Source organism: Platichthys flesus, chromosome 13, assembly GCF_949316205.1.
Source record: "Platichthys flesus chromosome 13, fPlaFle2.1, whole genome shotgun sequence".
Lineage (NCBI taxonomy): Eukaryota > Metazoa > Chordata > Actinopteri > Pleuronectiformes > Pleuronectidae > Platichthys > Platichthys flesus.
This window is the reverse complement of record NC_084957.1, coordinates 14,583,289-14,609,642: the sequence shown is the minus strand read 5'-3', so window position 1 is coordinate 14,609,642 and position 26,354 is coordinate 14,583,289. Positions and strand designations below refer to the sequence as shown.

General features: G+C 42.5%; 1 protein-coding gene across 1 annotated transcript; it reads right to left on the bottom strand.

Annotated features, from left to right (window-relative positions):
* Positions 1-809: 809 nt before the first annotated feature.
* LOC133967347 (follistatin-related protein 1-like) lies at positions 810-22,901 on the bottom strand. The gene is made up of 11 exons (XM_062402755.1): positions 22,742-22,901; positions 22,597-22,653; positions 9,424-9,525; positions 9,077-9,206; positions 7,569-7,601; positions 7,075-7,205; positions 6,008-6,126; positions 5,516-5,628; positions 4,466-4,576; positions 4,241-4,335; positions 810-2,079 (listed from the first exon to the last, which is right to left on the bottom strand). The coding sequence occupies exons 2-11, from the start codon at positions 22,651-22,653 to the stop codon at positions 2,038-2,040; spliced, it is 933 nt and encodes a 310-aa protein (XP_062258739.1). The 5' UTR covers positions 22,742-22,901; the 3' UTR covers positions 810-2,037.
* Positions 22,902-26,354: the final 3,453 nt, after the last annotated feature.

The window sequence follows — 26,354 nt, the reverse complement described above, 5'->3', positions numbered from 1 at the left end:
AGTACGTTTTTTATAACTTTACGCAACAATAGCTCTGGTTGTTGTTGTTGTGAGTAAATGTACATGTTTTCCAACAGTACGGTGGCCGTCACGCCGAATGCCTTGCTTCCATATGCGATTATGCAACCTCCCTCCTCTGTTGCATTATGCAATGGTCTGCTTATTGAGATGTGCATAGAATGAGAAGGAGGCGCAGGGTTGTGTTCTGGCCAAATGCATAGGACCAGGCAGCCATGCAACCTTAAAGCAAATTGCACTACATTGTATCATGGGTTCTGTGCAGTTTCAAGCTAATGTGCAAAGATTTTAGAATCAAAAAATGACAGGAAGTCACAACATATGATGCAATGTGGCTGTTCAAACATCCAAAAGTATATGAATATATATAACTGTCCCACCCAGAGCAACTGAAACACTTATTTGTCTTATGCATTGGGAAACCTAGAAACAGTTTGAATAGTGTAAGTATGTGAAGGTGTATTCGTGCAGTATTCGCCATATACCAAACAGTAAGGATGTGCACTCAAATGCAACAAAATACAATTAAGAGATTATACAGTGGGGAACATAGGGAAGTCATTATGAGCTTCGTAGTATTTGTCGAGGTAACCTTAAATTGGTGTTATAATAGTAATAGGTTTAAGTCAGGTATGTGCAGACATTTTTTTTGGGGGGGGGGGGGGGGTATTAGAGAGTATTATGTATTTCTCTAGTTCAGATTCTAAATAAGACATATTAAGGAGTAATTCTTCATTCCTTACCCTGTATTTAAAATGTTGGTCAGATAAAATCACCCCCGCAACGAGCAGTTTTGTAGTGTATGGGCTTTATTGGCATACATACATGTTCCTTACAGTCTCTGCACTTTTGGTGAAATACAGAGTTTAGCTAGAACCAGATAATGCAACTTTCACACAGTTGATAGAGTCACAAAGCACTAGGTTAATGCTAAACGTCAGTAAAGCGCACTTGCTCTGCCATGTGGCCTTAAGAGCCCCTGTGCAGGCAAGGAGAGACCTATACTGTCTGAAGGTCTAAGGCACTGATTTTTATTGTCAACCCTCCCAATTCAGATACAGGATTTTAACAAATAATTTTTTTATTAACAAAACCAAGCTTCTCTCAGCATCACACTTCATCAGCACACACTCATCACACACACACACACACACACAAGCACTTTATATGCACCAAAAAATGATGCGTCTAAGCTACCTAAGTTTACAGTGAGGCTAGTCCTGCTGTTAGAGTGGATTTGAAAACACAGGTATAGTGTTGTTGCTGGGTCCAGAGTAATGTTTTACCTGGAGAGTTTTGTACATCATTCAAACATGTCATCGAGACTTTGGTTTCAGTTTTCATCGTGCTATATTCAGATCATGTCTCTGTTTTTTGCAGTAAAATCATCACCTAAGCACTAAGATATAAACAAAGTTCAGGCATGTGATAAACTAAAGCCTGAGGAAGCGAGAGAGAAAGAAAAAGAAGTGCATTGGTCAAGTAGTGGCTGACAGTGGCAGTTCTACATGGCAGCAAAATCAAAAATCACTAGTAGCTATACCCTCATAACTATTCCAGCTCCTACAACCAACCTCCTGACCATTAAACCTAAAAATGCTGCACCAGGTCTGCAGAAGTCAGTCTTCAGATCTGCATTCTCAACAGTTGGATTCTCATAGTTCCTCAATACCGTAAGCCTTCTCAAACAACGACTCACACTTTCCAGAAACAACGCAGTTTGTTTCAGACTAACCATAAAAATATAAAGGATTGTGGTAAAAAAAATTGCCCCGGGGCTAGTGTTGGGGCAAAGTAATACAATCAAACATGACAGTACTGAACACAAGGGAATCCTAGGATACTCTTTGATAGCCCCTGAATCTAACAGACAACATCACAAACACTTGCACAATGTAAAAATGTATAATTAACAAAGCAGAGAAAAAAAGTCAGCTTAACAATGACACACGGCCACAAGGTAAATCAAGTATGAAAGAAGGTCGATGGCGTGCATCCTCTTCTTCACTGCGTCCTTGTTTAGGCCTCCTTTGTGCTGCTCTTCATCTTCTCCACGGTTTCCTGTATTTTCAATAACAACAAACATGGACTCAAACATTTGATATATATATATATATATCACATCATTTAATTAGTGAATAAACAATAATGTGAGAACAGATTTGCATGAGCACCTTCCAGCTTTTTGGATGTTTTAAGTTTTTCTGAAGTACACATATGATTTACAGGTGGGTAGGTATGTAGGTATGAAGGTAGGTCAGAGATAAGAATTAGATAAGTAGATGGGAAGGTATCTATCTGGAATATTTTATTGATCCTAAACTGAAAAATTCCTGTGTTACAGCACCATTGGTTCACTGAAGTTGTATCCTTTAAAAGCAGCAAAGGTCCCCATGAGAGAATCTAGCATTAACCTGGTCACACTGTGACCCACAGAGCTGCATTTGCATAAAGTGTCATTATATTCCGGCCTTCTGGAGAACATACATGACCTTGCTGACCAAACCATGGCTTCCAGCCAAAGCCTGTCGTGCTCTCATACCATCATGTGTGCACACAAACACACACACACAGGCTTCTCACACATTTAGATGTTGGACAGGTTTTAGAACTAGGCCTTAAAGCAAGAATGGTTCTAGAACTCTATTCTTTATTCTAAATTGGCGGAGGTTCTTTACTAGTATTCAATATCTACACCCATTGTTCTTTGTCTGGGGAGGTTCTAGAAATTCAGAAGAGGCTGTGGTGATTGTGCCGCTCTAACTGTTGGACAATAGCCATTGTTTGCCCAGAGAGACTAAACTATTCCTGATAGCACTATGGTTCTGACAGTCTGGAGAGGTTCTAGACTGATTTGTGTGGTCATCTACTGCATCACGAAGGGAAATTGGTTCTATGTCCGGAGATGTTCCTGTTAAAAATGTACGAGTGAGTCCATGTGATAATACAGTAGTGAAATGCCTGAAGAAGGTTTTTTATGAAGAATACAATACATAATAAGATTTGAGAGCTTTAGGTATAAGTGACGACACCAGTTTCAATGTTCTGTAAACTGTATTGGAAATGTGACTTGGAGTAGTGGAAAATAGCTAAGTGTGGTTGAAACCCATTTTAAAGTTGAAGAGTAACTTTTTGTATATTAAGACTCCTGAATGTTTATGACCTGAAACCTGTATGACCTTTCTATATACAAGTTTGACCGTTCCATTACTTATTGACTATCCAAAGAACCCAATGGAAATGTATGCAAATAATGTATCCTGTGCTTTGGTTCCTGTCTTATACTATCCTACAGAAGCAGTCTGAACTGGCTCAGGCAAACAGCCTTGTTCTCCTATATAAGAGCATTGTATTTGACTGTTTCCATCTTCACTCTGAGATCCTTGTGACTCCCTGTGTTGATTCCTTTCTGCAGAAAAACCCTTATTAAATACAGATAGATAACTCTGGTGTTTCCAGCCTCTTGTATTTCCAGATTTCAAACCCAATTTGTGGTCAGAAGTGGGATCGCACGACTGGACGTATCTGGACTCGGTGTCTACGGTTAAGTGATCTTCTTGGGAAAAAGTTCCCAACCCTAACCTCCCCATTAGAGATGCAGGCACCTTGACCCGAGCCCGGATCGTTTAAGCGCTGCGATCTATCTGGTGAGAATCTGAGATTTCAAGTGTATTTTCCAGATTTCCACCACAAAACAAATACAAATGAAGAAGAATTTATACATCATGATCTGCTTCCCGCACATTCTACTGAGGCGGTCACCGGAGTATTAAATAACAGGGGCATAATAAAAAAGAAAAATATTCGTGTTCATTTGCTTCTTTTATCTTCCCTCTATTTCATATTCATTGAAATTTCATAGTTGTATTGATTTCATTTAGAAAACATTTGTGTATTTCACAACTTTTGATTTGTTGTTCGCCTTTTGTGCCAAGAGTCGTACACCCCACTCACTCAGATTGTCACATAAAAATTTACAACTACCAATTACTATGTGAATTATATTGTGCTGGCTTGGCAGTTTGATTCAAATTCTATATCCAGAAACAGTTTAGACATACAGGCCATGTCAGTATTATTTGATAGATCTGGAATCCAATCAGCAGTGGGTAATGATGGAGCTTCACACTTTGCCCAGAGCATCTGTCCTTTAATGTGCAGACAGTCGATATTTGCAATTAATATGATTCACTACATAATTGTTCTTATTGCAAACACAGACCTGGTGCTTGTTGAGCTCAGCCACACGGAGGTTCCACTCCTCCTCAGTCATCTCTGCCCCGGTATCTGTGGAATCATCCAGAGCCGCCATTTTGTCTGCAGAGGTGATAAAACGATAAGAAGAGATAGAAAGAGACGGTCAAATGGGATTATTTAACTTGTGAGTTGATTAAAAACTTTCAAATAAATAAATGATGTAAAAATGATCTACACTTCTTTGACTCACCAGTGCAGGTCATGGCAGTGCACACCCAGTTGCCGCATGCACAGACACAGCGGTTACACTCCACCTGGGTCTCTGCTCCGTCCTCGTACGTCTCATCCTCCAACGCGCATTCTGCAGAAAGACACGTGAGGAGCTGTTCAAGACCACAGATAAGAGACTGTAGCAGAGGGAACATTTCAACTGTGTCACTTAAATTATTTCAACCATGACCCAGAGTTGTCAGCATTTTAAAATGCTTCATCATTAATCCAGAAGCTTAATTTTAAACTAAAATGTCTTGTTTGCTGACTAGTTTTGACTTACTTGTGTGTGTGTGTGTGTTTGTGTGTGTATGTGTGTGTCATAAGCTTCGTTAGTGCACATATTTCTGATTGAGGACTGCTTGACCCATTGAAGACAAAAACGTGCCCTAAATTGTTAAACAAGCTGATTTAAGGGTTAAGCTAAGGGTGTTGGACAAGTAGTTGTTATGGTTATGGTTAGAGCAGGGGGAAGTTTTCAGGAAATTAATGTAACGTCCCAAAATGTCGTTCATCAAATGAGGCTTCTTGGTTCAGTGCCATAAAGTGAATCTCTTCTACTCATGGCTTATTTGTGCTGCCTCAACGTATGAAAAACGATTTCTCTGTTTCAAATAATGTAGGCGTCACTGTCCACGTATCATACAACCTTTTTCGAAGGCCTGGTTTTCAAGCAATACATCCACAAACATGTCGACCACAGAGAAGGTTTTGATTGAGCTTAACAAAAAGGCAGGAGCCAGAAAAAGGTTAAGTAACATTGTAAAGAAGCCTGTAGTTTCTAACTTGGGCGCTAAGCCTCTCCATTAAAGGTTCAGCCATTGTTTAAATTCCTTCCTCATGTCTTTCGGTCGACTTGCTTAAACTATTCGCTCCTTTTTCCCCCGTATATATGAATCTATCGTTAAGGACTGAAGAGCAGAGACTGAGGCTAATTTCCACAGCTCACTGGATGTCTAACCCTGTCAGACCTGCATCCTTATAATATATCTAACTTTATGTCAAAGTATAGTTGTCCGTTTGAGCTCACTCTTCTCTGGTGGATTGAAGCCAGGTTTCAGACAGCTGAGGAACTCGTCAAAGCTCAGCTTCCAGTCTGCGTTCTCATCCGAGAGCTCGATGAGGGCGTCAACACACAGGCTCCTGTGAATCACACACACACAAAAACAGAATAAATATCAGCTGCTCCATACTCTGAGAACAAGATCAAGAAGAAATTAGTATTCTCTGAAAATACTCATTGGTTAGAGTGTTTTATTCTTCAGAGCACAGGTGCTTGTGGCGGCGTTGGCTCCCACAGGAGGCCTTCAGTAATGTTGGCACTGGACTGGAAAGGGTTCAGTGACACACTGTGTAAGCTCAAAATAGCAGCTCAGGAAAAAAGATACGGGTCTGTCTGTACAAACATGACCGCAGAAAAAACTGTTCCCATGGTCTGTGCCCTGATAAAAACAAACTAGAATCCAAACAATAGTTTGCCCCCCCTCCACCCTTCACACTCATGTAAGCAAGCAGAACCGACCTGAGCAGCTTGTTGCTCTCCTGGTCGGCGTAGGACTGCATCTCCACGACCGACTCGTTGTGCTGGATGAACTTGAGGAGCTCTGAGGAGTCCAGCTGAGAATCACCGTTGTCATAGGACTGCAGAGACATGGACAGACACAAGGGAGGCACAGTCAAAGTCTATGTAGAGTATGAACAAAAAGGCTAAAATGTCACAATGAAATTCTCTACTGTCTGAAGCAAATATTATACAATCAGGGAGCCACACTATACTTTATCAACATGTGTCATGTGCATATGCGTGATAGACATATTAAATCGAAATAATTCACTAGTGATCGAAGAAATAACGCCCTGCTGGGATCGCATTATTTCCTATACAGTGTGGAGACATCTACTACACATATGCTAGCAGAAGATGGACTTTCCGCCATCTTGTCTGCAGGCAGTTTCCCTCTCAGGCCAAACAGAATGAATCACTATGTTTGGCTGCAGAGGGCGCTGTTGATCAGATATCTTATTCACATACGTGTATGCAATCTTTTTACGTACACATAAAAGGTGGTATTCAACTGCAGAAAGTGGAATTATTTGTAAACAATGAAATTCTCAAAATATTAGTGGCCCTTATTTGTCTTATTTGAGTGTCTGTCCCTTCTGTAGAGGTTGAGACTGCATGGATGGAAACAGTGTTATTCTGGGTGTGTGAAGTACATCAGACCACCATGAGTAATATCCAGTGTTCAGTCAGTTCAGTGAGTGGGACCAGGAAGTCAGAGCTCCAGTCAAGACACATATGTTTTTCTCTATGTGGAAACCACCTAAACCACATTTTACTTTATGCCACTAACAGTGTGGCTGGGCTCCTCCTCTACAGGTCAGAGATCCTCATTAAACTCAATACTAACTTATTTGGCTGATTCAAAGGTCTGACCTATGAATAATTAGACACAGACTGAGCTGAGAGGGCTCAGATAAGCTGGTGGAGGCCTGCATGGATAAACATATCAAGGTATTTGGTGAAAAAATGATGCAGGTGTGCACTAACAGGCTCCATTTTTTCCCCAGCAGAGAAAAGACACCCACCTTGAAGTATCTTTGCAGGATGTTGGAGAAGTTGGATCCTTTGACAAACCAGCCATCGGGGACAACCTCAGTCTGCAGCCACTGGATCACGCGACCCCGCAGTTCATTGCGGTCGGCGGCGTAGCACACCACTGCAGGGCGGGGACAATTCAATACGTCAATGGCTTTGATAATCATCCAAGGATCAAAAGGATCCAATCTAACTTGCAGGCTATGTCAAGGATGACCCCTGTCCCTGTGTGACTACGTCAGTATGAGATTTGATCAGATCATAAACTACAGTTATGTCACACACGTAACAGCCACATCTTAATACATAAGACCAGACATTAACCCCCAAAATCCTGAATTAAAACAAAAAGTAATTACATTTTTTCATTTCTTTATTTTACTAAATACACTTTAAAACCTCCAAACATAATTTCACATTTCTATATGGTACATGCAACCTATGCAAGCAAGAACACACTCGAGATGCCCTCACACACACTCACCTGGGCTGGCAGCTGCCTGCTCTCTTTTCCTCTCTAAAAGGGATTTAAAAACAGAGAAATCAATCAATCAAACAGTTTTGCCTTTGTTTTCCTTTTCTACCACAGCTCAGATCAATGTTCATGCCAGCGTGGACAAAAACAGTGACATCATCGTCAAGTGAGAGCAGTGAAAGTTAAGTCAAGATAGGAGTGTAATATTAGATGTATAATAGATAGGGTCAAGGCCCGCAGTGTGAACTTAATGGCAAAGTGATTCATGGTTGTGGCTTTATAAGGCTCTCTATGAACCCGCTCACCTCACATATCAGTGCTGTGTATATGGGCTCGTTCAGAGATCAGCTCAGTTAACTGTATTCACTTATCAGCATTTTTTGTCAGGTGGGGCAAACGTAAAGAGGAGCAAACTGTCTCTATGTTTTTCTACATCGCACATTTAGCAAATCAGAGTTCAAGGAGAATGTGAGATTCTCAGTGTCATGGGGTAATAAAGATTCAAGCTGTTTTCATATCGGGCCAATGCTGAAATAAACGAGTAATAACAAAGTTACAGTGAAATATTCCGACCCTGCACTTAACAGATGATACGTCAAAACAGTGAGGAATGCACATCTGAGGACCAACTTAATGTATTTTCCCTATTCTTCAATATTACTACTATCATATTTTACTATTTCATTACAATAAAAGTATTAATTGTATCTGTATTAATTGCATGAATTCTAATTGTTTTTCTAAGTACTTTTCTTATCATTCTACATTGTATCATTACTACATATAAGATCATCTTTTTAAACTATTTACTAAATAATAATTCAACCACAAGCATTGTTATTAATAACAATCTTATACCTGTACATCAATGTATCATTGTATTGGTCATGTTCCGAAATGTGTGGGTCCTACAAGAAGGGTTTCTGAACTTTTGTATTTTCTGACATCTCGCTACTCTCTTTTCATTTGATAGCACCTTGTGCTTAACTTTGTAAATGCATATTGAATGAATGAATATTTCAATATTTTATTGCAGGCAACTGATTTAAACGAGCAAGATCTGTATAAATCTATACAATGTCAGCTGTGTTTGTGTGGCTGAATCACACAATTTCAGTAATGTCTCAGAATCTGAATATAAAAGACATAGACATAAAAGAGGGTAAACAATATTTACAACATTTTCAACCTCTGCTTTAACCTCTGTTAATAACAACATAAAAGTCATGTAAAAGGCCTTGCACCCTGTTCAGGTGCAAGTACCCCAGACTATCAAAACACTATATTACCCTTGATAAGAACAACTTTTTAATTATTGACGAAATAATATTATGGTCTTAATTTTCCACTTGGAAGGGCAATCTGACCTTGGAAACGACAGGTGATAATGTTATTATCAAGGCCAAGCTTTTTCCATGACAACAGGCCAAAAATAAGCTGTTGCGGTACATTGTGTGACACTATTGGACGTTGTGTTGGAGCGGTTCAGTCGACAGTGTTATCTTGTGTTCTCTTACCTTGGCAGTGTCCGTCGTGGGCCACCTGGATCTTCAAGCCGGTCAGACAGGCGTCTCTGTGCAGCTCACAGTGATTCCTGTAGGTCTTAGCATTGCTGCCGCACACTGACCTCTTGTGGGGCTTACAAGTCTGCAGAGTGAGAGGAGAAAGTCTTTTCAATTTTTAAACAAACTTGTTGTCCCCTATGTTTTATGCCCTCCCTAATGATACGTCTAAAAAAACAGAAATGTAATGTAACGAACAAAGTCAACATGATTTTGTTTTTGAGTTAAAGGAAATATGAACTTCTAAGGCCCAAATTTCCACACAGTTTAGTAGTCACACTGCAGTAAAGCCATACACTCACCTCTATACACAGACAGCTGGGCTCCCCCTTCTCATTGACAGCACACTCTCTGCCGGCCCCACAGAACACGTTGGCACACACTTTGCTTTTGCTCTGCAACTCCTGAGGGAAGAAGAAAAAACAGATCGATGCTTTAAAAAAAACACTGGTTTTACACACAGGTCTACGCTGTTGAACTAATAACGGATCTGAAAGCACTGAGGTGACACAGGCCATGTTTCATAACACATACTAATTACAATTTGCATACGGTATTGAGAGCAATTTATTTAGAGGGAAAAAAAAGTATTTGTGCATAACTCCTGAAGAGTCTAAATAAACTGTAAAGTCTTAAAAAAGTGTTATGGATTTGTCTATTGATATTCTATCAACACACATTAAAAACATGTATAAATAACAGAAATAACTTTCAACTCAAATATATTTGAGCTAATCCTCCCAAACTCTGGTACATATTTCAACATTTTGCATGAACCCGATCTAAATCACTGTTTGACATAGATTCCTTCTCGAGAGCATTCACCTCTAGGGCAAACCTTCAAGGACTAATAGCAGTTCCCCACTAGGTGGTGCTACATCATGAATTTCCACTACATCCACCAACGTGTTGAATTCAAATGTCCACAACTTTGGGCTCAGGGTTCTTGCAATTTTTTAACAATACTCTAAACAAATGCAGAAGGCAGAATATGAATACTCTCCAAAAAATGTACAATTCTTGATTGTAGAGGGTCTCTTCCAACATGTGCATTAAATCCAAACGGTTTTAAAATTAATTTGTTCTCTAAACACTTCCTAGTTAAAGAGTTGACGCTTCTCTATAATGCAGTATCCATGTTTTGGTATCTCCACTATTTACTGAGATCTCCGCAGACACACTTATATTTGCCGGTATAGTTGCCATGTCAACCATAGCCAGACTCTGCTACAACAGTGTCAGCTGACCGTACTGCACTCAGACAGTAATGGAAACAGTGGAGCTGGTGTCTACAGTGTTGATTAAGTAAGGTAACGCTGCATATAAAAAAACCGGAAGGTCTTGTGGGTGCTGTACATCTGAACGAGCTTTTTCTAAATTAAAACCTTGAAGATCCTCATTCCTTTTCATTTGAATGTCTAAAGATATCTTGTTTCAGTCCATCTTATCACTCCCATTTCCTCATGTTGACATTTTCACACTGCTGTTTCTTTATCCTTCGTTTGTTTGCTGTTGCAGACCACCAAGAATAAGTTCACTGGAGCTGCAAACCGACCAATCACAAGACGCCAAGCGTAGCTCCGAGAGAGGTTTTATGACCTCATAACCTCCTCCTTCTCTGTGACTGCTTGTACATGTGTGACACTTTATTTTTGTGTAGTTGTGTGTGTGTGTGTGTGTATGTGTTTGTGTGCGTGTGTGTGTGTGATTGTGTGTACAGGGTGCTTCCACATCTGGAGCCTGAGCTGTGTTTTCCTTTGGGCCCATTCCCATACCCCGTGAAATCTTTTCTCCGCCCTATTTTTCCAGACTCCCCTCCTCCTCTCTAAGCTGCGGTTTCCTGTAAGAGCCAGACAAAAAGTTGGCCTTCTGCATATGACGGCACGTGAGTTGGCCCTAAAGCCCCGGCGCCTGTTTGCGAGCTCCAAGGTCCTGGTATGTGGGTTAAAATGAAGGTGGATTCACGTGACTTGAGCTCTCGTAAGCCCAGCAGTGATGGAACATAACTAGATGGATGCAGGGGAGGGGAGGTGGTCACATGCGAGCATCAGAGTACAGCAATTTTAACCCTGAAGTGGTGAGAGCAGAGGGATTGTAGGTTTCTGCTCTATGCAGGCGCACACACACACACACACACTCCCACACACACATTTGCACTCGAGAGTTGAGGTCATGGAAAATCTTCAAAGCGTCCCTGTGGCCTTGAGCATGTTGGACAATCCAGTTTGTTAGACACAGATGGGTGAGAGAGCGAGAAGCCTGTTGAAACCTGTAGAAACCTCAGATGAGAACATGAATAATGGATGGACTCCTCTCATGAATCTCGTTTAAATGAAGAGCCCCGTCTGTCCGTCTCTCTTCGACTACAGGCAGCAGAGCAACCCTGACATTTAGCTAACGACCACAGAAGCACAGGGCCCTTTTTTTTTCTGATCAAGTGGATTGTTGCTATGATGAGAACATGTGCCTGCTCTAGTGGCAAGATATAAGATGTGTCAGTCAAATGAAACAAACGCCACCCAGTGCCATAATTAGAACACAGGAGAGTTTGTTGTTCAGATTTGATGACTGACACAGTGGAAGACGTCAAGCAAAGTGAAACAAACAGCTCTCGAGATGTCAGAGTGGTCCGTCCACCTTATGAGATCATAAATCATTTTCTGTGTTAAGCCTAGAGCCCTTGTTGTTGCTATGAACAGCAGAAATATAGCAGAAAAATAGACCATTACATGCACCGTCATAGAACATTTACTTTTGATCATGATGCAGGATGTGGCATTCACATACAGGCAATTTAGCGACAGCTCTTCATAAATTCCCATTTATATATGAATGTGACATTATCCAGGTTTCTGATTACCCGTATCATAGACGGTATATACAAATGGATGACATGACTGCGCCCCAAAAGTGAAGCCTAATCCCCCACTGGTGGCTGGCTGCAGTATGGGTCTCTTGCATTTTAGTAGATGGGACATGAACTTACAAACTAACAAAGTCAATCTATCAGTTTTAATGTCCAATAAGTAAATCCTCTCCCGGCGTAAGTAATGTAGATTCTAATGTTTTAAAGCTCAAACACATAACCAAGAATCTCCAGAATTCCTCCAGAACTGAGATGGTGCAGGGCATGTTAACACACTTATCAACCCAATCACCGACAGAACAGTCGTTAGGGAAAAAGTACAAACTCAGCACAAACAAAAACAAACACACCCCGCTGTGTGCGCGTCCTACTTTAAAGACATCAATTTTACATCGCTGCCAACAAATGCCTGCCTCATTTACCTCCTTTCCATTTAAAAACGATTACAGAAGCCAGAGCTCTGATAAGTGACTGGCGAATCGTAACAGATTAAACAGAGCCTTTTAAACCAAATGCTGCCTCCAGCATATTACTGACTGCATATATATATATATACACACACATTCGTCACACATCCTTTTCCTTTGCCATTTTCCCAGTTCCTCTCCTTATTTGTCAGGAGGTTGAAGAAGATTAACACATTTAAGTTATGTCTCTCATGACTCTCGGTGCATAATTTTTCATCTTTCTACCTCTGAGTGGAGCCTCACACCTCACGTCTATGTGTGCTTTAATTTGTTTGTTTTTTTTGTGTGCTGTTATTCTGTTATTATATCATCTTACTCCCTGTGCCATGCCTTTTTACGGCTGCAAGACGAATGCCAGTGAACCAAGACCAGACAAATGAGGAAAAAATAAGATGAGCAGAGGAGAAAGAATAAGAGAAAGAAGGAAGAAAGAGGCTTTGAGGACAGCCTGTCTGTTAAGTGAGGAACAGGTAGATGGTGGAGAAAGAAGAGGAGAGCCGATGTGCGCTCCGATTTTAATTTATTCTCTGTCACATGTTGAAGACTGAGGCAGACGTGAAATTAAAGTGCAATGTATTGGCCTCAATGAAAAAGCGTCTTTTATTTTCCACTGCTGATGAGAACACATACAGTCGGGCAGCACTGGGGCTAAATCTGCATATAACACCTTTGAACAGCTTCCTGAACGTCATCCTGCACATCTGTGTACACACACACACGCACGCACGCACGCGCGCGCGTTTCGTGCGTATGTGTGTTTGAGTGCATCTTAGCGATGCTCCATCGATCTAACACAATCAATGACTCTGCTGTGGGTGTCACCTTATGGCCACTGTGGATCCATTCCCACAATGCACTCTGCCCATCATTAGCACAGGAGGCATTGATCAACAAGCTTGCCATTGATGTAACGACAACTAGCAGCATAGAGGAAATTGCTTGAAAAAAATAGAGAATAAGTTCATTATTCTGTAAATGAATAATGGGATAACATGAATTTCTATAGCAATCAACATGACTAATCAGTTTAATTAGAGTATCTGACATAATAAGCTTCATTTAATGCAATCCAATAGAAGAAGCCTGCAGCAAATCCTTCACATATCGAGCTTTTCTTAACACTGTTGGTGAGGTGTTGATGCAGCTTATTGTGGAGGCTCTATACTTTCCTGCTGTTGTCGAAACCGTTCTGCATTTCTAAAAGGTCAAAGGTCGATCAGGTTGAGCTGCGTTGACATCTATATGACAGTTTCTGTGACTGAATGTCATGTGATCAATTTCATAAAGATAGGATTCAAAGGTTTTTGTGTAGATGCAGCAAGATGGCTCGCTGTTTTTCTTCCCCTCAGGTACATTGAGTCTGGTGTGTGTGTTATCATGAATAAAATATTGTGATATTTGACAACTTGAAATATAATATATCCCAGGAGGGGGGAAGGAGATGGACGATGATATTACAATTCATTCGAGTTGCCAGTGCAGATTCACTGTTTGTTTTACCCAAGAAAAAACAGCTCTGAATACTTTTCTCAAACCTGCTCCTCCCTTGAATTTGACACAGCAAAAGACAATAAATCTGAATAATAAATGACAATCAGAATGAAGGCAGGCAATGGTAATTTAATTTTGTATGAAAAATAATGAGGTGAATGCAGAGTAAGGACAGAGGGCTCCATCCATTTCGTACACACAACCAACGTTAAGCCTAAATGAGCCTTTAGACACAGCCCGGTAAAATCGTAACCGCTGTCTGTATCTAAGCTGCACGCTGTGGTTTCATGTCTACTTTACAGACACGAGAGAGGTATTCAATACACATCAATTGTGAGAACCATCACACGCAGAGCAACACTGATGTTTGCTGTTGTAAAACAACACTGACGCTAGTTTCCAACCGCAGCTGCGACCTTCAGACTGACAGATGGACGGACAAATGCATGCACACACAGCAAGTCATCTTCACCCTCACAGCCTCAAGGTGTCAGCCCCTGTGTTTTACATGCATGTTTTAATGACAGCGAGCTAAAACACTGGAGACAGAGCCAGAGACAGAATCAGGAGAATGAGAAGGTGGTGAGGAAGGGGAGGGGGGGATGTACATTCCTGAGCTGTGTGCGCCTCAGCTGGGGTCCGACAGAGTTCGCCTTGAGCCAAAATGTCCTCAGTATCTAGGCCACAGAGTCGCCCCTGCTCTCCCCCCCTTCTCCTGCAATTCCCTCTTAACCCCTGTGTTGTCTCTGCAGCTCTAGTTCGTCCGGTGGAATCATTAGGTGGACACAGGAGGAAGGAGGACAGGGAGGGCAGCCCGTCTCCTTCACCTCCCTCTCCCTCTAAACAGGCCTTAAACCGGAGGAGAGAAGCGGAGCGCGGCCAAGGAAGAATGAGATCCACTCTTATACACTTCACAGGCTGCGATCCAGTTTTCCTCTGCAAAGGAGTTTGTGTGAGCTCGTGGCTAAATTCGCAGCACAGGGGAGAAACTTAACAGCACATCATCGGCTCCAGTTTTGAGTCATCAACAGAAAAGCTGTAGCGTTTACCCTCAATAAGTTCCTTCCATTCTCAAACTCTCTAGTCTTCTTTTATTCTCCTCTCTAAAGCGGTTTGACTGTATCTTCATACATATCAAATCGGGTTCAGCCTTATCTCTTCTGTACTCGACAGCCTCTGGAGATCAGACGTACAGTAAAGCAGGAAGCGCACAGTCAATCAACAAAAATAACACAATCCGCTGACATGCTTCCTTTTGACGCCTGGTTAGTGTTTTGTGGCTTCATACGACAGGGAGTTGATAGTGGAACTAGCAGGATGTGTCCTTGGAATAATAAGGCCAAAGGCAGACTAATTTGAGTGTGTTAGAAAGATATGAGCGCTTTGCGGCCGCTCGACGGGTGGTCTCAAACACTCTCTGTGGGGACAGGACTGAGATTAGATGTGCAGAAACAAAAGGGGCTGTGCATGGGTAACGACCGCTCTACACCGACCTCCCTGTTTTTCTTCCCCCTGCGTCTTAGTCAGTGTGAAAGGAATGCACCAACAGACGGGATGATGTCACCCCAAGTCTGCAGCCCCTTGCTCTACACCCACCGGCCTCCGAAGAGAGCTGAGATGTGGCAACTGCGCCCTGAAAGAAGTGAGACAACAAGGCGGGGAATCACCGACAGAAAAACATGGGGAAAATATAAACAAAGGACATGAGGAGAGACGGAGAGGGAACAGAGAAAGTAAGAGAGAGAGAAAGAGACGAAAGAAAAGCAGGAAGTAAGTCATGGTCTGAGCACAGCCACATCTGTTAGCAGTTAAAACGTCACCAGAGAACATAAAATGCTATGAACACAGCACCACCCCCGGCCTGCCCTCCCTTGTTTGCCCTGTTGTCACACTGCACAGACCAATCCGTCTCCTGTACCTCACCACCTGACCCACGTCAATCCCATGGCAGATTTGTCCCACCATCCCCTCATAAAGTCTAGATCTTGTCAGATTTTCTCTCTGACTCTCTTCCTTGTAACCCAATGAATTTGACATCGCCCCTAAATTTTCCGCTCACTTTCTCTCTCGCTCTCTGTCCACTTTTCTCTCCCACCCCTGCTCCATTCTGGGCATTCCTCCACTGCCAGAGAGGAAAGGAAGGAGGAAGAGAAGGAAGGAGGGAGTGAGGAGGGAGGGTCCGTGCTCGGCTCAGGCCAGAGGAATGAGTAGATTCCCTGCCCTTGTCTCTGTTCCCTCTTTTGAGGCCAGTATTGGGTCTTAAGGCTGGAGCATGTTTGTAGAAGGAAATTAAGCGATTTACAGGCTGTAGGATGGGTTCCAGCCAAATTTAAAAACTGTTTAAGTACGAACATGCAACTTTCTAAGACCCTGATCTTGTCAGATACCGTGGGTTTCTGTGGAGGTGATGGGACACAAACCAGGTCTGATAAGCTCTAACTAGACATAACTGTAACTTGTAAGCTGGTATATTGTGCCAACGAAATCAATAATAACATTGTCAATGTATCAATCAATTAGGTCTTATTTAATCAATCAAATCTTTTTTGTATAGCCCATATTCACAAATCACAATTTGTCTCATAGGGCTCAACAAAAACCTTTTAACAGAGTCCATCCACTTTGAAGTTGGTTTGAGGATATATAACACAAGATATTACACACTGGATCAGGAGCTTAGATTCATTTGTTAACGCAGGAACTAAACTACCGCCTGACAATTAAACAATGAAATATTATATCCATGGGAGGGTTCTCAAGCTTAATGTATTGATCAGATTAAACAGATTCATGTTTCCATGACGACTCCTGTTTAAAATGTTCAACTGTATTTCATAGTTGAACTTACACAATCTGCACAATCCTTTACAAGTCCTTTGCACAGGTAAAAGACACAAAGTCCCACACATATGTCTGCAATGCTTTTTATATGGAAGACACAGACTCACTGAAGACTGGAAAAACGTTGCCGGCTCTGATTAATCCGGATTTCTGAAGCACATAGATGTTATAGTCAGACTTTGGTGTTAACTCTATGAATGCATGGAACCAACCCGCCTTGTGTCAACAGGATATAGTGATGGTGTTGCGGGTGTAATGGTTTGTAGAAGGTTTGCAAAATTTTTGGCACATTCTTAATACCACATCATTGTTTTAGAGGCTACAGCCTATTTGAGTATAGCTGCTGACCATGTGAAATGCTTTACGGACTCACTTTACCATCTTCTAATGGCTTCCTCCAGGAGGATAATGCTCCAAAGCATACGGTCACAGAGTGGTCTCATGGACACGCAGTGAGTTCAGTGGACTTATATCAGGATCGGGATTGCCTCCCAAATAAAACGTCCGTTTCCACAAAGTCTGGGTATTAGAATCAATATTGGGAAAGAAACATTGGTGTGACCCACACGTTGTGCAGTTTAGCAAAACATCTCTAGTTTAACATGAAAAATGGTTGATGATTATTTTTCTGTCATAATCAGCTTATGTTTTAGTTCTAAAGGAAGACAGGCTGAACTGAACAAACATTTCTGAAACACTCACAAATTGAATCAGCAGATCAAATGAATCCAAGTCGTTTTAATTCTGTAATAAAGATCGGTAAGCCACCTTCAAGCTGAAGTAGCTGTCGAGGCGTCTGCTCTGTGGTACAAGGATTTTTATAACGACGGCCAAGGAGTACAATTGTCACCAGTTAGTCACTCATCCTACCGTGACCTCCTGCACACAAAGCGCAGTGCATTTCACATGCAGGACCTGCTCTCAAGGTGCATCCTCGACCCAGTGTGATCTCTGGTGGACGTGAATGGGCGGCATAAACTTTCCTTGTCAGTTAACCTTATCAGAAAACTCTGTGATGCATGTAGGTCGCTTCGCCTGAAGTAAATGGACCCTTTCTTGGAATTTAAACTATTTTTTCTAACACGTAGCACTAATGACGGTGATTCATTGCCCCCGACATTGAACAGAAAAGAGGAGAAAAATGGGAAATTGTCTCCGTTTATAACCTGCATTCACTACTTATCTCTAGCAAAAATGTCTGCACAATGGTTTCTGGATATTCTCCGGAGTTTGTCTTTCATTGTCCGGGTTAGACCCGTTCATGACAACATAAAAATCTGCAAAGCGTTCAGGTGCCATCAGTTCTATATGTTTGGAACCTCTTCTTCATTCTCAAAGGTTTGGATTATTTTATTTTTTTTCAGTTTTACGCTCATCGCGTCACCTCATCGACTTCCTCCGGATAATCTCCTGCTGTATTATCATGCGGGCTCACTCAATACTCTTTTTTACTTTGTGGCTGTCAGGAGAAACTCCAGAGCCTCTGACATAGACATTTGTATTCTCACACACAGCCACTGCCAATGGCTTTTACCGAGATTAAGCGGAGTTGAGTGCCTGCAAAAAGAAGCTTCTGACTCCTCTTTGGTTTGACGAGGGATCTCATTAAAAACCAGGCTGTCCAGATGTTTTTCAGCTCCCAAACCTCCAGTGGTGCATGTTGGTATGTTACATATATTAATTATCTCTTACTCACAAACCCTCGGAGTAGAGTTTAGCACTCCTGTTTGTCATTTGTGCGTGCGTGTTAATTTGTGTGTGTGGTGCCTTCAAGTGCAGGGTGCCCGTAATGATAAGATACCGGCACAGCTGCTGAGCTAAATGAGGACTCCTTTTAAGACAAGCCAGGAGTGAGGAGAACACACTGCAGGGACATGAAACACAGTCCACCCCCACCTTCTTTCTCTAGCCCCCTCGCTGCACAGCCAAGTCTTACCTAAACCCCACTCCCCCCGGCTGCAACTGCACGACTGTGGCTCCATTTCCTCTCTGTTTTACATCACTCTATCTCGCCACCGAGACCACGCTCTGTGCGCAGGACCCATGACTGGATGTCGAGCTTTAGTAATTAGAGCAGGCTGATACAGACAGAGGACACAGCGCTCCCCCCCTCCACCCGCTTCAAGCTCATGTTCCCTCCACCTGGGCAGATATTTTTAGCCCACCTTGACTGAGAGAGGAACTGGAGTCAACTTGGCGACACGTTGGGTCGTGGCTGTGACTCAATCAGAGCCTGTAGCACATCTGTGGCCTCAATGTGAGAACATCGTCTTCCTCCAGCCAGCTTGTCTCCTTCATCTTCAGAACTCTCTCACTTTCGATGTCTGCGTTCGTCAAGCTCAAGAGTTCCTGGCGATAACTAATTTCACCCCGTGTCATTCCACCCTGTCCAACCGATGACGCAGGGTGATACAATAAACACTGCACGCCACGCAAACAGAAGTGAACACCATTCTCTCTGTGTTTATATGCATTTGTGTGTGTATGTGTGTGTGTGTGTGTGTGTGTGTGTGTACATGTCCTCTGAGGCCGCAAACTCTTACGACTTTACTGGGCCTGCGTCTCGACCTCCTCTGCATATCAAGCAAAGTGCAAAACATCCAGATTTTTATTCACAAGATGCCTATCTAGTGGCCAGCCTGCGCACACCGAGTTCTCCCACATAGTCTTGACCCCGGCAGACCCCTGCCACACTACATCTCCGGGTTGCTTATCTTCAAGAGCTGCAATTTCTCGCCTCAGGAAGCACACAGGCATTCTCCTTCATAATAAATCAGCAGATTTTAATAGCCTACACCCATTGCGGAAAATAAAAACAGCCTCATCGGATCCACTCCTGCGAGGGGCTTTGCTCCGACTTGTTGACCTCCTTTAGACAGCTCACTGGTATGCCAGTTCAGGCCCTGCCCACGGCCAGTCAACAGACCATATATTATCAGGGTAATTACCTTTGGAGAAAAGATGCCTTTCTAATACCTCCCCATTAACTTCCCGGCTACACTCAGCAGACTCGGGCTCTGTGCTCTGCATTCACCGAGCCATACCTCGCAGATCACGGCCATGAATCTAATAAAGATGCAAACAAAAGCACATTGTGCAGCTACAAAAAGGTAGGGACAGTGGTTTAGGCTCAGCTGGGGGGGGGGGGGGGGGGGGGGGGGGCTATCATGTCATAACGGCTTTTGAGGCTGTTGAGACGCTTACAGCCATGTGCGTGTAGCTGTAAAGATAAAGTGAGTGTTTAGAAGATTCTATCCTCTAATTAGTTGACAGCAAATCTGGACAAAAATGGCAGGAAGTGAGTTGTCTGTTTATTTCCTGCCTCTGTGACTTTCAACAGGTCAACAGCCGAGTCACCACAAAGCCAGGTGTTCAACAGCTGTGTCTGGTGAGGTTAAGAACGTCAAACACTACCGGCTGTCTTTCTCTCTCTTAAAGGGATGGTTTGACACTTTGGACACATACGCCGAGACCGCCAAACCAAAGACAATGATAAAGGTCGTGTCATGGTGCCTCATATAGCAACAGAGCTGCAATTAGACACAATGAGAAAGTTTTAAGTATTTTTATATAGCTGTTCGGTTGAGTTGAAGCCTGATACTTTAGCATCACACGTCTCTAGCTTGCAGGCATATGAGTCGTGGGATAGGTTTGCCTGAGAGGGATCGTTTCTCTCTCATGGAAGGAAGAATTCGTCAGAGGCTTTGAAATGGGACGGACTAATTGTGCCGCAGTGACACAATCATATTTACCAATGGCCGCTGAATCGAAACACAGCTCTTCCCCTTTCCAGACTTTATGCTCAGCAAAGCTAAGTGGCTACTGGTTCTAACTTTAGAGTTGGTCTTGAGAGTGGTACCAATCTCATCCGAGCGTCATGAGCCAAAATCAAACTGCAAATTCCTCAACATTTCAAACTATTCCTGAACTGAAACTTTATTGATTCGCTGTTTTTATTTCCAATCCTTCCCTGCATGCCACAACAGCAGCTAATCCAACAGCACATCCTCTCAGTGTTTACCCAGGGGTTGGACCACTTAGTGATGCAGTGTGAGACCCTTACGCTGAGTATTCTCTCAACCCTTGAGCAAACAGGCAAACACACATGCTGACTCTGAGTGACCACCCAAACATGTTTGTGTTTGTACGCCATTAGAGCAGCTGCCAGTTGCCGAGACGTTTTTTTTGTGCTGACCCACGCGGCAACATTGACAACAAGGGCCGGGCAAAGCTCAGGGCGAGCAGGGCCTGTGTGATATACACATACACCCGCCCTCCCAGTCACTCTATTCTTTTCTCAGCTGTCTGTCACTCCTGTGTCACTCTTGTAGCGCCTTTTGCTGAGCTGTTAACTTCACAACTCCAAAAAAAGACAAATCTAGAAGGGCTCTATGAGGGTACGTACTACAGCCAAGACCCACCAGTCCCCACACACTCATTAATGTCAGCATCCAAAGCATGTCTGAACTTATTCATCAGGATCCACAAATTAGTCTCTATCAACGAAAATGTTGAATAACAAAAATTCTGGAGGGAAAAAAAGATCATGGATTGGCCCCCTGATCAGAATCCACACATTAACTTTCAATGGATGCTTCCCTGACACATAACACACCCTTCCACCAAGTTTCATGCAAACAATCCGCTGCTGTTTGCTTCACCCCATAACTAAAAAACTAAACAACCGGTGAAAATATCACGGTCACTGACACTGACTCCAAAAGTAGCATTATGTTTAATATTAGAGCATACACCATCTACCAGCTGCTCACATTATATATATTATAATGTAGATTTGTTTTGTTTTATGCACGAAACACCAAAGCAAATTCCTTGTATGTTAATTTACATGTGTGTGTTTGTGTGTGTGTGTGTGTGTGTGTGTGTGTGTGTGTGTGTGTGTGTGTGTGTGTGTGTGTGTGGGTGTGGGTGTGGGTGTGTGCGGGTGAGTTGTCAAGCAGAATGCAAAAAGTGATTTGTTTCAGCTCCCAGACAACAACAACAACCACCACATGCCTTTCCAGTGCATCATAGGTCTGGTTAAACAATATCAATAATTAGCCCAATAAGAGAGAGAGAGAGACAGAGAGAGAGAGAGAGAGAGAGAGAGAGAGAGAGAGAGAGAGAGAGAGAGAGAGAGAGAGAGAGAGAGAGCAGTGATAGAGAGAGCAGTGATAGAGAGAGCAGTGAGAGCACAGTGAGGAGGTACTACACATAATTGATGTGCTTCAGAATTATGATTAATGGGTGTTTGTCAGTCTCCGCTCATAAAGAAGAGTTTAAAACCACAACCTTCACTCAGGAGCCACAATCTCTTTTCAGACTAAAAAATTACCGATAGTGTGACATTTACCGTGATAGCTATCCACATCGTGTGCCGTGAAACCTTGTTATCCTGATATAACTGTCGACGGTATCGTGGAATGTTTATCTTAGAAATGAGACCGGTGTCCCCGTTGGAAGAAAACTCTCCCACTGGCAATTAAGTTGAAGTGTTAGCTCGATTGTCTCCAAAATGAGGCTCATCATCGGGTACAGCGCCGACATTAATGCCATGATTGGTTCTCCTAAAGAAGATAAATGCCACAACAGGCTGACTCTGTCCTGAGGGGGGGGGGGGGGGGGGGATTTCCCCTTAGCACCGTCAGTTAATGGACTGACTGATTCCAGATGTGTTCTGGAGCCGGGTCGTCTTTGAGAAGAGGAACCAACCCGCTGTGTTGTTCAAGTAACTCCAGACGCCACTGAGTCAGGAGACAGTTGGTGGTTAATGACGAAAATGTCTTTTGAAGAATTGAGGCCAAACTTACCTCGGCGCTGCTGAGCGCGAGGGAGAGCAGGAGGAGCGCGGCGACACTTCGCAACATCTGGACAGAAATAAGGAGAAAGTGACGTTTAGTGAAGAGGGAAAAGAACCTCCGCTTCTCCGAGGGAGGAAAACTTCTTCCTCGTTACCGTGTGTGGTTGAGGGGCTGCTCCGCTCGGAGGGGGATGTGCAGGCAGGACGGGAGCTGGTCTCGGGTCTGGGTGCTCGGTCGGGACGGGGTCGAAGCAGGAGCCTCCGAGATTTTCGAGAAATTTGAGGAGCGCTGAGGAATTCGTGTCGGTCCATCAGCATCTCCCTCCTCCTCCTCTTCCTCCTCCTCCTCCTCCTCCTCTCTGCGGCCAATCAAAACTCCTGGAATCCCGAGAGGCCGTTTACTCAGCAGAGGAGGGGGAGGGGCCAGGGAAAGTGCGTGTGTGTGTGTGTGTGTGTGTGTGTAGCAGTCTATGGTGTGGAATCATAGTCCCTAACTTTTGTCCAATAGGCGTCAAAGTAACATTTGATGTGTTTTTTTCTATTTCTAAAGATGCTTTTATTCATGTGGCCTACCTATTTAAAACAATTTTTTTAGCAGACACATTTTCCGCTTTTGATTATTATTGATCACGTACTCACATGGTTATTGCTGTTATGAATTTGTACCCTTATGGTTGAATGCACTTATTGGATATTGCTTTGGATAAAAGCATCAGCCAAATGATATATAATGTAATGTGCCAACCGTATATCTTTCCGTACACTTTTCTGCTTTGGTAAAGTATGTTTTAGTTTTTCAGTCACTATAAGATGTGATGTAAGTATAGTGTATAGTGTAAAGACCAAAAAAAAGCTCCAGGAGGCTTAGATTTGTGATGTGTATCCAGGATATGTATCCTTGTGAAATCCTATTTCAGCTGGACATCACACATTGTTCAAGCTACATTATACATTGTCCCTTTCTCTCTGTGCCCTTCAATCAGTTTATTCACAAAGGCCGTGTGTAGAAAGACCTTTCCTCCCGTGTACTGAAAGATTAATGTTCAAGGGTTCCAAGGATTTCTGTATTTCAGGGTTACAAACCACCACTGGTGTGCGTGCCCCAGCAGCAGTAATTAAAGAGTGGTTAAGCAGGACCTTCTGAGGCATCGAACACCGTAACACACTGAATTTTGAATAGAAAGAATGGAATAAATGAATTTTTCCCCTCTGCAAGCCATCAATTATAAATAGCTCCATCCCCTCTGAGGAAGAATACCTGTTAAAATAGACGCTGTGATTATTCAACACCCTCGGGCTCTTTGTTATGTGTTGTTTGTTTTTTTATTTCAGAGTCCGTGTGCAGGTGTGTGTGTGTGTTCTGGTGTTTATCATTCTTCCTGCAGATATCTCGAATAACAATCGACGAAAAAAGGTAAAGAGCGGAGCTTTAGGTCTGAAAAATATTATTTTATGCTCTTAAAGTGGCTCTGTGCATATTACTGTTCATGGAAATGTTTTTATCCATTGTCTCACATGACCTTTGTTTGCCTCCCTGGTTTGCGGGCACACAGGAAGCTGTGTGAAATAGAGGAAAAGTTGTTATTTGTGTTTCTCTGCTTGCCCTTGGGAGCTACAAAACAATTCTTCAACTGTGAAGCAAACCTGGAATACAAATTCAGAGATGACATTCACTCAGCATGTTGGAGCGACGACCGACCTAAACTTAACTTTCTGGGTTAAATGTTGAACTTGTTGGCAGCCAGCTTGGACTTTAAAAAAAAAAAAAAAACGTATACTTGTGCACGTTCGAAAATGCAAATATATTAACACCGAAAAAGAAGCATCAGTCTCTTTATAGGTCTTGAGAATAACTACTGTATATGTATAGGTAGCTATCTCTATTATGTTGCTCCCGAGGGACCTTTGTGAAACCTGACAATTTTTGGGTAATGTAGGAAAGACCCATATCTCTGGTTTGGAATGAATCGATTTTGGTCATAAAAACATTGTCTGTTATGAGTCTGACAGCTTTACAGGACTGCAATACTAAGTACATTTCAAAGCATTTACTGACACTATATTTGATCTGATTTCTACCCTTTTGCAATACAATATCCAAATAGGCCTGATCCGTGCTTTTCAAGGTTTTGCTCAGACGCTCGCTGCACATGGTCAAAGGTTAGAATAAATTATCACCTTGGTTGAATTTTGAAAAAAGGGACCGCAATCTTGTTCAAATGAAACCACGAGTGCACCTCAGGATGTGAGCTCTAGCCAGAACTTGTTTCAATCAGCTGAGCGCTCAATTGGGTATGAGCAAAATGCATTGCTCTGCAGAATTACAGATGAAAGTGATGTGACATAAGAGTCTATATGGCGCTTAGAGCCATTGTGATGGCCCCAGGTTTCTTGACACTGTGGCTGATGGGATCTAGATATGAGATGCTAGGACTCGACTGGGCTTGACTGGGCTTCTGGATATGGAGACTGATGGTGACTTAAGAAGAGGAGGGTCGCAGCAAATCCCTTGAATCACAGCCAAGAATGAGGAGAACAGAATTCAAGTTAGATAGCAACAATATGATTGGATGATTGAGATCGTGGCAGGAGTCTGATTGGATTACCGAAAACACCAAACTGCCAGCGGATTAAAAGAGTCGGGGAGAGTGAAAAGTCTTCCTTATTGATCTCTCCCTTAGCTTCATTCATATGAATTTCTTTCATATATTAATTAATGATTTATATTTATTTCTAGCACTTTTCCAGTCTTTATGACCACTTATAGCTCTATACAGTAAAGTTTTATCATTTACACATACAGTGCATCTATGTGCAGCACTTTCTCTTTCAGACACCCGACACACAGAAAGCACAGCCAACATGATCAATACATTTTTATCTGAAGAGCCTATATTCACAAATCTAAAGTTGCCTCATCGGGCTTAACAAGGTGCAGCATCCTCTGCCCCAAAAACTTGAATAGGATGAGGAGAAACTACCACCTTTCCACCTTTTAGCATGGGAGAAATAAATACACAGAAAACTTGAAAAGTGGCAATTGAGGGACAGAATTGCAATGTGTGATGACAGTCATTCAGAGGTCAAGCATTCATGAATTGAAGGGTCGATTATTAATTATAATAATATTCATTACGTTTGTTTATGTCCAACAGAAAAATAGCCTTTTGTGCAATGAAAAAAGTGATTGACAGTTCATCCTATTCTTCTCCCCGTCTTATTTTTCATCCATGCACATATATGGGCTGCAGACATTGCCCCCCCCCCTCCCCCCCCAGTGTTTGTGTGAAGTATTAGAAACGTACTCACGTTTACAGCAGATTTGATTTCACAATGTTCTGCAAATCAGATGGGATAATATGAATTCTTGATCAGACAATTGTTTAAATCTTTTTTTGTTTTTCTTGCTGCAACATCCAACAAATAATACATGTACGCACCCTCTCTGAGCGTGAAAACCTGTGTTCTGCCGCCGCTGATTTAAATTCTTGCACGTGTTGCATACGAGCGAACCACACAGCCTTCAGGATGGAGCACAGAGATGTTAAGCTCCTCTGATGTCTCTCCCTGTTCTGCCAGGGGCTTTCTGAGAGGCATCTCAAATATTCATGAACATCCATCAATGCCTGTAAGGGTCAGAGTCGCCACGGACACATGCAATCCCTCTTGCACACCGTTGCAGAGAAAACATAGCACACACATTCAACATGTCTCATTTTCTTGCTCCTGAAATTGTCTTTTACCACAGTTTTACTGTCGTGTCCTTCT